Source organism: Erinaceus europaeus, chromosome 23 (genome assembly GCF_950295315.1).
Source record: "Erinaceus europaeus chromosome 23, mEriEur2.1, whole genome shotgun sequence".
Taxonomy (NCBI): Eukaryota; Metazoa; Chordata; class Mammalia; order Eulipotyphla; family Erinaceidae; genus Erinaceus; species Erinaceus europaeus.
The window spans coordinates 14,546,778-14,559,344 of NC_080184.1; the positions used below are offsets into that span (position 1 = coordinate 14,546,778).

Genomic DNA, 12,567 nt, shown 5'->3' on the forward strand with positions numbered 1-12,567 from the left:
GACCCCTCCCGGGGACCCCGGGCGCCTCTGGCTGCCGTGAGGTGACCCGCCCGCTGCCCGCCGCCCGCCCAGGAGGAGTACCGCAGCGAGGGCCTGTCCTGGCACCACATCGAGTACTCGGACAACGCGGGCTGCATCCACCTCTTCAGCCGGAAGCCCACCGGCCTCTTCTACCTGCTGGACGAGGAGAGCAAGTGAGCGCGGCTCCCACCCGACCCCACCCCACCCCACCCGGGGCTTCCCGGGCACCGCGGGGCTGGGCGTGTGTCCCCACCGGGCCAGCCCACCCTCCTCTGTCCCCAGCTTCCCGCACGCCACGAGCCAGACGCTGCTCGCCAAGTTCAAGCAGCAGCACGAGCACAACCGCTACTTCCTGGGCACCCCGGTGCGCGAGCCCGCCTTCATCGTGCAGCACTTCGCGGGCAGGGTCAAGTACCAGGTCAAGGTGAGCCCGCCGGGGACCCCGCCGCACTACCTCTGGGAGTCACCCCTCGTTGCCCTGGACCCCGAGTGACCTCCCCTCCTGCCCTGGCCCCCGGGCACGGGTGCCCCACAGGGGAGCCCTCCTCCCCGGCCCGCCGCCAGCCCCGCCGTCCCGCCCGCAGGACTTCCGGGAGAAGAACATGGATCACATGCGGCCGGACATCGTGGCGCTGCTGCGGGGCAGTGACAGCGCCTACGTGCGCGGCCTGCTGGGCATGGAGCCCGTGGCCGTGTTCCGCTGGGCCGTGCTCCGTGCCGCCGTGCGCGCCCTGGCCGTGCTCAGGGAGGCGGGCCGGCTGCGGGCAGAGCGGGCGCAGGCGGGCGCAGGTGGGTACAGGGTCCCGGGTTCGAGCCCCTGGGGCGGTAGGTTCGGGGACCCCCCCACCCCCAGTGGTGGAGCTGTGCCGCTGGGTCTTTCCTGTTTCTCTGCTGATTTGATGGGTCCGAGGAGGGGACGAGAGACAGAGGGAGACTGAAAGAGTGAGACACAGGGAGACAGTCACCCACGGCCCTGCTCCACCGCTCCAGAGGCTTCACCCCTGCACGTGGGGACCGGGGGCTCAGGCATGAGAGTCCGAGTCCAGCCTGTGACCCCAGCCGGGTCCCCGCAGCTCCTGGCCCCTGCAGCCCCGCCGGAGAGCCGCCGAGAGAGACGGGCACGCCGTCAGAGAAGCTGTACCGGTGAGCCGGCCCCGTCTGTCTCCGTCTTCCTGAGCGGCTCACCCCTGACCCCAGCTTGTGTCTGTCTGGCCTGTTATCCCCTCCCCCGTCTGGGCGGCTCTCGCCCTGCCCCTGTCTGAGGGGACACAGCCTCCTGGGGACCCCCACACCCCCAGGGTTCTGAGCATCCCGGGAGCCGGTAGCAGCCCTCCAGGGAGGGCAGGGGCTGCCGCTGAGGCCCCTGGAACCAGAGGATGGAGCGCAGCCAGACCAGAGTGTCCGGGGGGTGCAGAGGCTGGGGGCCTAGGAGCTGCCCCCCCCACGTCCTCCTGGGGCCACGCACACCCCGCCAGGGAGCTATGGGCTTCTCAAACTCTGGTGGGTCCTTTTCTTTTCTTTTATTCAACTTGAGAGAGGAGAGACGGAGACCATCCGTTCTGGTTCGGCGTTCATGAAGCTTCCCCCCTGCAGGTGGGGACCAGGGCCTGGAACCCGGGTCCTCGTGACCGTAACGTGTGTGCTTAACCAGGTGCGCCACCGCCTGGCCCTGCGATTTCTTTTTTAACTTTATTTTGATAGAGACAGAGAAATTGAGAGAGAGAGGGGAGATAGAGAGGGAGAGAGATCCCTGCAGCCCTGCTTCACCACTTAGGAAGCTTCTTCTCCCCTGCAGGTGGGGACCAGGGGCTTGAATCCGGGTCCTTGCACACTGTGATGTGTGCGTCCGACCAGGTGCGCCACTGCCTGGCTCTTTTTTTTTCTTTTTTAAGTCTTGTTTAGTTATTAAAGGAGGAAGGAGGGAAGCAGAGCCCCCCCCATTCCCCCCCCCCCCCCCGACACAGGCAAGGCTGGGGATCGAACGTCTGCCTCTGTCTGGGGGCCCGGCCCCCGCGGCCGTTCACGGTGCCTCTCCCTTGCAGAAGCTCAGTGCTAGACTTCTCCTTTGAGGGCTCTGAGGAGCCGGCCCTGAGTGTCCTTGAGGACGTCTTTGTTTTGTATTCAAGCAAGAAGTAAGTAGAGGCAGGAGGACCTTGAACTCGGAACCCCCAGCCGGGGAGGCACCCCAGGACCCACCGTCACCCGCCGCCCCCCGCTGCCCCGGGACGGGCCAGATCAGACGGATGCAGGCCAGAAGCCGCGGGGGTCAGGCGTGCACCCCAGTTTCTGGAGAGCGAGGCAAAGGGAGCAACCCCTCTCGTCCAATCTCTGTGCCTCTCCGGCAGGGGGTGGGGGGCAGTGAGGGAGCACCCACGGGAGAGGAGCACGGCACCACGCATGAGGGGCGGCCCAGGAGGCGCCCCCGACCGGCCAGGCAGCCAGCTCAAACATGCACCCCCAAAACAAAAAGCCCAACGTGCGAGTGAACTTTCCACCCCCAGAAGCACCACCGCCTCTCCCCCACACCCCCGTGGATTGTGCCCCCAGGCCCTTGATCCTGGGGTGCATTGGATGTGGGGACCAGCGTCCCCTGTGGCCCAGCCTCGCCAGGACACCGTCCCCAGTGTTCACAGCCGGGGAAGCGTGGGGGCCCTGGGTAGGGCCCTGGGCGCAGCTGAGGGGCCTGGAACCTTCCAGAACACTCAGCCCGGCACCCTTCCCCTCCCCTCCCCGCCAACCCCAACAACAACGAATTAGCAAAAGGTGATTCAGAGAACTTGGGTTTCCTTCCTTTTAGTTGAGAGAGAGAGAGAGAGAGAGAGGAGATACCACAGCCCCCCCCCCCCAAACCCTTCCCCATTCATAGAGATTCCCCTTGGCGTCTTTGCCTGCTACCGGGAGCTGGAACCCGGGGCCTCGCGCCTGCCAGAGTCCGTGCCCCACACGGATAGGTGTGTCTCCCAGCCCCACGGGCGCTTAAGTTTGCTCGCAGGTTTATGTCGGGTGAGGGGGCAGAGCCTCCCTCTGCCGCGTGTAGTGCCGCGGACGGAACCCCGGGCCTCAGGGCTGAGGGTCCAGCGCCCTGTCCACCGTGCCCATCTTTTTTTTTAAAGTTTTTTAAACTGATTTATAAAAGGAGACATTAACAGAACCATAGGCTAAGGGGTACAGCTCCACACACTTCCCACCACCAGACCGTGCCCGTCTTTGTAAGTTAATTTTTATCATCGTTATTTTAAAGGTACTTTACTTCAATAAAAGAGAGAGAGGATCCAGAGCCCTGCTGAGCTCTGGCTGACAGTGGTGCTGGGGATTGAACCCGGGCCCTCGGAGCCCCAGGCGGGAGAGTCTGTGTGCAGAGCCCCCGCGCCATCTCCCAGCCCCCCGCCAACTGCTTCATTTCACAATGATCCCAAGTCCGAGCAGGCTTGTTGCCCTCTGGCTCCCCCAGACTCCTCGGTACATGTTGGGGTTCCGTAGGAAGAGGCAGGGGCTGGTGGGGACCATCCCCCCACACACGCATGTTTGGGCTCCGCTGGCCTCCGGGGCGCCCCCTCCAGGCCGCGGGGTCCCCGGTGGCGGGCCGCCGCTCTAACGGGGTGCCCCCTCTGTCCCTGCACCCCCCAGAGACATGCATGACCAAATGATTCAGAGCATCAAGGGACTGCCCTGGCAGGCGGGGGACCCCCGCCAGCTGCTGCAGACCCTCGGCAGGCTCCGGAGACCCCGCACCCTGCTCCCGTGAGTCGGCACCCTGAGCCGCAGACCCGAGCTTGGCCGCTCCGTGCTCCAGAATCCCCCGCAGGCACAGACGAGGAGGAAGGAGGGGCCCCCGGAACTCACACCCGCTCTGGGCTTGAACCTGGGTCCCCTCCCAGCCCCCCTGAGTGTCTGTTGTCTGTTTTGGGTTTTTTTTTCCCCAATTGATGGGGGGGGGCTAAGGGTGCTGCTTCATGCCAGGCCCCGCTCTGAACGCCAGGTTTGAAATGACCAAAGTGGGGAGGGTCTCCCTTTTTTTTTTTTTAGTTTTCTTTTTCCCCCCTTTTCCAAAAAGATCTGATTTCTGGGGCAGGGAGACAGACACCCCCCCAAAAAAAAGAGCACACACACTTGACGGACGGTGTGTGTGAGGCCTGGTTTCGAGCCCCCCACCCCCTACAGGAGCACCACGCCCAGGGGAAGCTGCACAGGCAGAGTGGGGCTGGGGGCTGGGTCTCTCTCCCTCTCTGTGTAGAAGAACAAAGCCCGCCAGGGGTGATGGAATTGTCCCGGTGCCGGGCCATGGGAGCGGGGAGCAGGGAGGCACGTGGCAGCACCGGGGGTGGAACCCAGAGCCACGCTCCTGAAGGTCCTGTGCTCTACCCGCCAGGGCCGAGGGCGTTAACCTGCATCGGAAATAACTTTTGAAATCTCGAATCAGCACCATTTCACTCCCGCCCCCGGGTTGCTTTGTCCTTCAGGCAGAGGGAGGGAGAGGCCACAGCACTGGAGCTGTCTCTGGTGCTGCGGGGCCTCCCATGGGGTGCCAGGGCTTCCACTCAGGTCGCTCACCCTGTCTCCCCAACCTCAGGCGGCTCCTCCATTTTGATACCCGTTTTCTCACGGAGGGGCAGTTGGGCTGGCTGACCTGGAGCCCCCAGCAGCCACCAGAGTGGGGTCTTTGGAGCCTCTGGGGGGGGCTTCCCACGGGGATTTGGGGGGTCCACAACCCCCCCCCAATTACCAGCCCCAGATCGGCTCCCGGGACACTCCAGTTGGTCCCCAGATCTGGCTTCCTTGCCCCCCCCCCCAGGGCAGACGGGATAGCGCGACCATGGGGTCCTGAGCACTGACTAACCCGCGCCAGGCTTGCCGCACTAACCGGCCCCCACCCGCTTCCTGCCCCTCACCAGCCCCCGTGTTTTGTTTTGTTTTGTTTTTGCTGTTTTGGCAGGAAGATTAAAGGTATCAAACAAAAGCTGACCATCCCCAAGGTAAACGGGGCTGCGGGCTGCCCCTCCGCCCGCACCAGGGCCTCTGCCGCCCCCCGCCCCTCCCTGGCAGGAGAGATGGGGGGGCCGGTCCCGACGCCCGTGTGTCCCCGATCCCCCAGAACCTGCTGGACTCGCGCTCCCTGAAGCTTCTCGGCGCCATGACGCTGCAGGAACGCACCACCAAGTCGCTGCTGCACGTGCACAAGAAGAAGAAGCCCCCCAGCATCGGCGCCCAGTTCCAGGTGGGCCCCTCCCCAGGGTGGGCGGGCGAGGTGGCACCCCCGTCTCTCGTTTCCTCCGCTGAACGTCTCTGGAAGCTCGGGAGTCGGGTTCAGGCTGCGTTGCCCGGGTTCGAACCCCAGAACTAGGGCCCGTCTGCTGCTCGTCTCTTGCCCGGGTGTCGGCACCCTCCTGTCTGCGCCGCCACCCCGAGAACGAGATGCCCGCCCGCCCCGGGGGACCCTGAATCAGAGCGAGGCTCCCATGCCCCCTGACCCGTGCCCCCCCCCAGACCTCCCTTAACAAGCTGCTGGAGACGCTGGGCAGGGCCGAGCCCTTCTTCATCCGCTGCATCCGCTCCAATGCCGAGAAGGTGGGGCCGGCGGGAGGGGGGGCACGGGGGCAGGGGACTACCACAGCCCGGCGGCCGCCCCTGACCCCTGACCCCATGGCCCCGCAGAAAGAGCTGAGCTTCGACGAGGATCTGGTGCTGCAGCAGCTGCGCTACACGGGAATGTTGGAGACGGTCCGCATCCGGCGCTCGGGCTACAGCGCCAAGTACACCTTCCAGGTGGGGGGGCACCTTCTAGGTCGGGGGGTCGGTCAGCCTGTCTCCCCAGACCCCAGACAGGACTCAGACCCCACCGCACACCCAACCTGGGTTCGAGCCCTTGCACCCCAAGGGAGGTGACCAGGCACCAGGGGAAGCGCCTCTCTGTGCAGATGGAAACTTGGGGGTGGGGTGGGCACCCCGGCTTGCCGGTGCCCCGGTTTCCCCCAGTTCGAGCCCCCTCCCCCCCCACCCCCAGGAGTTCACGGAGCAGTTCCAGGCGCTCCTGCCCCGGGACACGCAGCCCTGCCGGGAGGCCATCGCCACCCTCCTGGAGCGGATGGGCGTGGACCCGGCCAGCTACCAGATCGGGCGCACCAAGGTGGGCCCCGTCGGGACAAGGGCCGGGCTGCCTCTGCCCCACGTCCACAACCCGTCACCCCGTCCCCGCCCCGTCCCATCCCATCCCTCCATCCCCGCCCTGTCCCCGCTGAGCGCAGACACCCCCCAGGTCTTCCTCAAGGAGTCTCAGCGCCAGGCGCTGCAGGAGACGCTGTACCGCGAGGTCGTGCGCAAGATCGAGCTGCTACAGCGCTGCTTCCGGGCCCTGCTGGAGCGCCGCCGCTTCCTCAACGCGCGCAGGGCGGCCGTCACCATCCAGGTGGGCCAGGCGGCCAGGGGCGGCCTGGCGGCAGGTGGCCCGTGGGCGGGCTCTGACCCGACCCGTCCCGTCCCGTCCCGTCCCGTCCTGCAGGCCTGCTGGCGCTCCTACCGTGTGCGGCGGGCACTGGAGCGGACGCGGGCAGCCGTGTGCCTGCAGGCGGCCTGGCGCGGCTACCGGCAGCGGGTGGCCTACATGCGCGGGCGGCAGGGCGTCGTGCGTCTGCAGAGCCTGTGCCGGGGGCACCTGCAGCGCCGGAGGTGAGCCGAGGGCCCCCCGAGACGGTCTGGAACCAGACCCTCGCGGGGGACGCGCCCTGATCCCAGCTGAGCCCTGGACCCCGGGGTCCCCCCCCCCAACCCAGGGGCCCGCCTTTCTGGCAGCTGCCCCGGGGCCTCTCTTGCAGGGCGCTGCAGGCTTTGGGGCCTACTGACCCGTGTGTGTCCCCCAGCTTCCGCCAGATGCTGAGTGACCGGCGTCGCGCCCAGGAGCAGGAGGAGGCCGCGGCGACAGAGGAGCCCCAGGCCCCCACGGAGACCCGGGGGCCCCCACCCCCCGCGGCCTCGGCCGAGCCCTCCGAGAAGGCGGCCAGCAGCCGCGAGAAGCGGGAGTCTCGGCGACAGCGGGGACTGCAGCACATGCAGTTCCAGAAGCGGCACCTTCAGGCTGGCAGGGAGGACGGACAGGCGAGCAGGAAGGAGGGCCGCTCGGACACGGAGGGTGGACTGGCGGACAGGGAGGAGGGCCAGGCCCACCGGGAGGAAGGCCACTTGGACAAGGAGGACAGACGGACAGACACAGAGGGTGGACTGGCGGACAGGGAGGAGGGTCACTTGGACACACGGACAGACATTGAGAGTGGACTGGCGGACAGGGAGGAGGGTCACTTGGACACACGGACAGACATTGAGAGTGGACTGGTGGACAGGGAGGAGGGCCAGGCCCACCGGGAGGAAGGCCACTTGGACAAGGAGGACAGACGGACAGACACAGAGGGTGGACTGGCGGACAGGGAGGAGGGTCACTTGGACACACGGACAGACATTGAGAGTGGACTGGTGGACAGGGAGGAGGGCCAGGCCCACTTGGATATGGAAGACAGACCGGCGGACAAGGAGGAGGGCCAGGCCCAAAGAGAGGATGGACAGGCGTCCAGTGAGGAGGGCCATGTGGACAGAGAGGACAGACGGGCAGATAGGGAGGACAGCCCGGCCCCAGAAGCTTCTGGGAACAAAGCCGTCAACCAGAGCCCCACAGAGGACCGGGCCATCTCCGTGGACCCAGACAGGAACACGAGGCCACCGACCACCGACACACCACCCCCCGGGACCCTGGACGCCGTGGCCCAGGCTCCCCCAGAGTCCCCGGGGCCGCCCCCTGAGCGCCCCACCAGCTTGGCCCTGCACAGCATGGACGCTGGTCCCGAACCCCCCAAGGACGGTCCCAGGCCAGGCAGCCCGGGGGGCCCTGCCCAGATCCAGCGGCACCGTGATGGTGACCTGCAGCGCCTGGCCACGGCCGTGGAGATGTGGAGGGGGAGGAAGCTACCAGCCACCGGCCCCAGCACCCTCAGCCAGTCCCTGGACCTCAGCCAGCGCTCCCAGCCCGCTCACACGCCCCCTGAGTAAGTGGGCTGCGAGGGGAGCCCCCCAGGGAGGGTGGGCAGGGCTGTGGGGTCTCTCCTCTCTCAGCACCCTGCACAGCACCCAGGGAGCCCATGGAGGGTGGGCAGGGCTGTGGGGTCTCTCCTCTCAGCACCCTGCACAGCACCCAGGGAGCCCATGGAGGGTGGGCAGGGCTGTGGGGTGTCTCCTCTCTCAGCACCCTGCACAGCACCCAGGGAGCCCCATGGAGGGTGGGCAGGGCTGTGGGGTGTCTCCTCTCTCAGCACCCTGCACAGCACCCAGGGAGCCCATGGAGGGTGGGCAGGGCTGTGGGGTCTCTCCTCTCTCAGCACCATGCACAGCACCCAGAGAGCCCATGGAGGGTGGGCAGGACTGTGGGGTGTCTCCTCTCTCAGCACCAGGCACAGCACCCAGGGAGCCCATGGAGGGTGGGCAGGCTGTGGGGTGTCTCCTCTCTCAGCACCCTGCACAGCACCCAGGGAGCCCATGGAGGGTGGGCAGGGCTGTGGGGTCTCTCCTCTCTCAGCACCCTGCACAGCACCCAGGGAGCCCATGGAGGGTGGGCAGGGCTGTGGGGTGTCTCCTCTCTCAGCACCAGGCACAGCACCTAGGGAGCCCATGGAGGGCTGAGGGGTCTCTCCTCTCTCTGAAAAGAGACTGAAGGGGTCCAGGGTAGCTCACAGGAACCCACTCTGCACAGAGCAGCCCCCACTGCACTGGGGGGTCTTTGGGGCTGGGTTCCCTCAGCGCTGTCTCTCTGGGTGTGTCTCCTGTGGTCATCACCTGGGGTGGGCCCCATCTCCTGCCCTCTTGGGTTGCGTTCTGGGGCCCCCAAAAAGCCTTCCCTGCTATCCACAGGGGCCACCGTGTCTCCTTGTCCACCAGTGACGTCTCCAGGCTGCTTCCGTCCCCGCCACTGTCCCCGCCACGGGCCCACGGCCAGGTACGTCCCCAACCCAGGGGGTTTGGGTGGACTCGGGTCACCCTCACCACCTCACCCCCATTCTGCACAGGCCCCAGCCGACACAGCAGACGGGGAGCCCGGCCCCAAGAAGCCTGCCGCGCAGAAGAAAAAGTCCGGAGATGCCTCCTCCGTGGCGGACGCCGGGCTCTCGCCAGGACCCCAGCCCGATGCCAAGTAAGTGAGGGTTGCCGGGGTGCCTGGAGTACAAGGGGCGTACTCACAAGCTCGCTGCCCCCACGGGTCACAAAGTGCTCATGGCACTCAGGCCGAGACCCCAAAGCTTTGTCACCCACAGATGTCCTGATGGTCCCGTCACAGAAAAAGGCCGTTGAGGCTGGGCGGCTGCCGCCCTCCCGCCCTGGCTGCGGGCCCCCCCGCCCTCACCCTCACCCCAGCCGCCCCTGTACCCCAGGTCTACCTTCAAGCGGCTCTTCCTGCATAAGAGCAAGAAGCACAGCCTGGAGGGACCCGAGGAGCCCGAGCCTGTGGCCACCACCCCCCAGGAGGCCGCCTCCTCCAGGAAGACCCCGGAAGGTGGGCGGCCGAGCCCAGGCTGGCATGTGTGAGGCGCAGGGTTCCATCATCAGCAGAGATTTGAAAAGGAGAAAAGGCCAAAGGGGCTGCGGAGACTCTCCCGCCTGAGCCTCTGAGGCCCCAGGTTCAGTCCCCAGCTCGGGGGAAATAAGAACACGGCAATAATAATAGCTTTATAATGGTTCTGTAATGAGGCTCTTCGCCTGAGCCTCTGAGGCCCCGGGTTCAGTTACCAGCACCACCATCGGCCCGAGCTGGGGGGCAGTAATAATAACAATAGCAGTATAGTAATAGACCGAGAGAGCAGGACCTTGTTCAAGTCCCAGCACTACATGGGAGGGTTTGTGGTGCCAGGGGCTGCTCTCTGTGTCTCAGGGAGAGAGACAGAGACAGACAGAGAGAGGTGCGCCTGCTGGCCCAGCTTTGCGGGAGGAGTTTGTGTGCACGTTCGTCTTGGGTCACGGCACCCCCTCCCCCGTGCCCGCAGCCGCCACGGGTGCCCTGTCCCGCCCACCCGGCGAGAAGGCGGGGGGCAGAGGCCGTAAGCCACGCAACCTCAAGGTGGGCAAGATCACGGTGTCGGAGAAGTGGCTCGAACCCCTGGCCCGCAGGATCAGCAACGCCAACGAGCTCAAGTTCCTGGACGAATTTCTGCTCAACAAGGTGGGGCCGGGGGCCAGCGCGCAGGGAGGGGCGCGGGTGGCGGGCTGGCGTGGGGGCCCACGGGGTTCAGCCTGCCCGCCCCGCCCCCACCTGCAGATGAATGACCTGCGCTCCCGGAAGACGCCCATCGAGAGCCTGTTCATCGAGGCCACAGAGAAGTTCCGGAGCCACCTCAAGACCATGTACTCTGTGCCGGTGCGTGAGCCCGCGTCCCAGCGTCTGTCTGTCCCTGGCACCCCCCCCCCATCCGTCCACTTGTCCATCTCTGGCCCTAGAATCCATCTGTCCCCGGCTCCCAGTGTCTTGTCTGTCCGTCCCAGCCCGTGGCATCTGCATCCGTGCCTGTCCCGTCCGCGTCCCGTCCGCCGCGTCTTGGCTATCCTCGGCCCCAGCCCCCCGAGTGTCCGTCCGGCCCCTGACCGCCCTGTCCCGCCCGCCCGCCCCGCAGAACGGGAAGGTGCACGTGGGCTACAAGGACCTGCTGGAGAACTACCGGATGGTGCTGGGCAGCCTGGCGGCCGAGCGCGGGCAGCGGGACCCCAGCCTGGAGCTCAACCTCTTCCAGTCGCTGCTGCACGAGTTCACACGCAACCACGCCAGGGGGGACTTCGAGCCGCCCAAGGTGCGGGGAGGGGAGGGAGCCCGGGTCGGAGCGCTGGGGGGCCCCGGGGTGGGGGAGCCCCCAGAAGCGTCCCTGCGCCCACCCCCCACACCCCCGGCAGGGCAAGACGCAGAAGAAGAAGCGGAAGCAGGAGCGTGGGGTGAGTCCGCGCGGCGGCCTGGGGTGGGCGGCCGGGTGGGGGTCCCCAGGACTGCCCCCTTCCCCGCTCAGCGCCCCTCCCCCCAGGTCCAGCAGCACAACGGTCACGTGTTCAGCAGCTACCAGGTCAGCATCCCGCAGTCGTGCGAGCAGTGTCTGTCCTACATCTGGCTGATGGACAAGGCTTTGCTGTGCAGCGGTGAGCACCCGGCGCAGCCTCAGTGGGGGCGGGGGGGGGGGTGGCTGGGGGTTCGGGCCGTGACCTGCCGCCGCCCCCCCCCCCCAGTGTGTAAGATGACCTGTCACAAGAAGTGTCTGACGAAGATTCAGACCTCCTGCTGCTACATCTCGGGGAGGAAGGTGAGGGCCGGGCGGGCGGGCCGGGAGGGGGACAGGGCACCCCCCCCCAGACACACACACACACACACACACACACACGCAGCAGCCGCCTGACTCCCACCGCCCCGCAGAGCGAGCCAGGGGCCGAGCCCGGCCACTTCGGCGTGTGCGTGGACAGCCTGACCAGCGACAAGGCCTCGGTGCCGCTGGTGCTGGAGCGGCTGCTGGAGCACGTGGAGATGCACGGGCTGTACACCGAGGGCCTCTACCGCAAGTCGGGCGCCGCCAACCGCACGCGGGAGCTGCGCCAGGCGCTGCAGGCGGGTGTGTGGGGCCGGGCGGGTCGCGGGCGGGGAGGGGAGGCGGCCGAGCCCCCCGAGACCCCGCGCCCGCTCACGGCCCGTGCCCTCCGCGCCCCCAGACCCCGCGGCCGTCAAGCTGGAGAGCTTCCCCATCCACGCCGTGACCGGGGTGCTGAAGCAGTGGCTGCGGGAGCTGCCCGAGCCCCTCATGACCTTTGCGCAGTACGGGGATTTCCTGCACGCCGTGGGTGAGCGCCCGGGCGGGCCGGGATCAGGGGCCGGGGCGGGGTGGGCACCGCACACGCACACTGGGTGACCCGGCCCGCCCGTCCCCTCCCCAGAGCTGCCAGAGCAGCAGGAGCAGCTGGCCGCCATCTACTCGGTGCTGGAGCACCTGCCCGAGGCCCACCACAGCTCCCTGGAGCGCCTCATCTTCCACCTCGTCAAGCAAGTGCCCCCGTCCCCGCGCCCAGGGACCCCCGCCCCCCAGGGCCCCCGCCCTCCCGCGGCCCTGACCTCCCGCCCCCGCCCGCAGGGTGGCCCTCCTGGAGGAGGTGAACCGCATGTCCCCCGGCGCCCTGGCTATCATCTTCGCCCCCTGCCTGCTGCGCTGCCCGGACCGCTCGGACCCGCTGAGCAGCATGAAGGACGTGCTCAAGAGCACCGCGTGAGTGGCGGGCCGCGGGGCCGGCGGGCGGGCGGGACAGCTCCCGAGCATCCCGGCTCTGAGCCCCGCACGCCACGCGCAGGTGCGTGGAGATGCTGATCAAGGAGCAGCTGCGGAAGTACCAGGTGAAGATGGAGGACATCAGCCAGCTGGAGGCGGCCGAGACCATGGCGGTGCGCAGGCTCTCGCTGCTGCGCCAGCACTCGGTGAGCCAAGGGGGCGGGGCGGGGCGGGGCCTGACTGGCTGCTGGCCAATGGGATGAGGGCGTCTGGAGGGGACTAGTCCGCA

The 12,567-nt window shown here is 67.4% G+C and overlaps 1 protein-coding gene across 1 annotated transcript in view; it reads left to right on the top strand.

Annotated features, from left to right (window-relative positions):
- Positions 1-12,567, top strand: part of MYO9B (myosin IXB) — a 32,865-nt gene that overhangs the window by 17,758 nt on the left and 2,540 nt on the right. Inside the window, 29 exon segments of the mRNA XM_060182432.1 lie at positions 73-194; positions 304-445; positions 606-828; positions 1,095-1,164; positions 3,649-3,762; positions 4,955-4,994; positions 5,114-5,236; positions 5,506-5,586; positions 5,674-5,784; positions 6,023-6,145; positions 6,275-6,424; positions 6,518-6,684; positions 6,876-7,238; positions 7,347-7,420; positions 7,523-8,048; positions 8,908-8,992; positions 9,063-9,187; positions 9,426-9,547; positions 10,035-10,210; positions 10,307-10,405; positions 10,659-10,832; positions 10,933-10,971; positions 11,058-11,169; positions 11,257-11,330; positions 11,441-11,633; positions 11,731-11,859; positions 11,953-12,058; positions 12,147-12,278; positions 12,361-12,484. Of these exon segments, the coding sequence (XP_060038415.1) occupies positions 73-194; positions 304-445; positions 606-828; positions 1,095-1,164; positions 3,649-3,762; positions 4,955-4,994; positions 5,114-5,236; positions 5,506-5,586; positions 5,674-5,784; positions 6,023-6,145; positions 6,275-6,424; positions 6,518-6,684; positions 6,876-7,238; positions 7,347-7,420; positions 7,523-8,048; positions 8,908-8,992; positions 9,063-9,187; positions 9,426-9,547; positions 10,035-10,210; positions 10,307-10,405; positions 10,659-10,832; positions 10,933-10,971; positions 11,058-11,169; positions 11,257-11,330; positions 11,441-11,633; positions 11,731-11,859; positions 11,953-12,058; positions 12,147-12,278; positions 12,361-12,484 (4,119 nt within the window).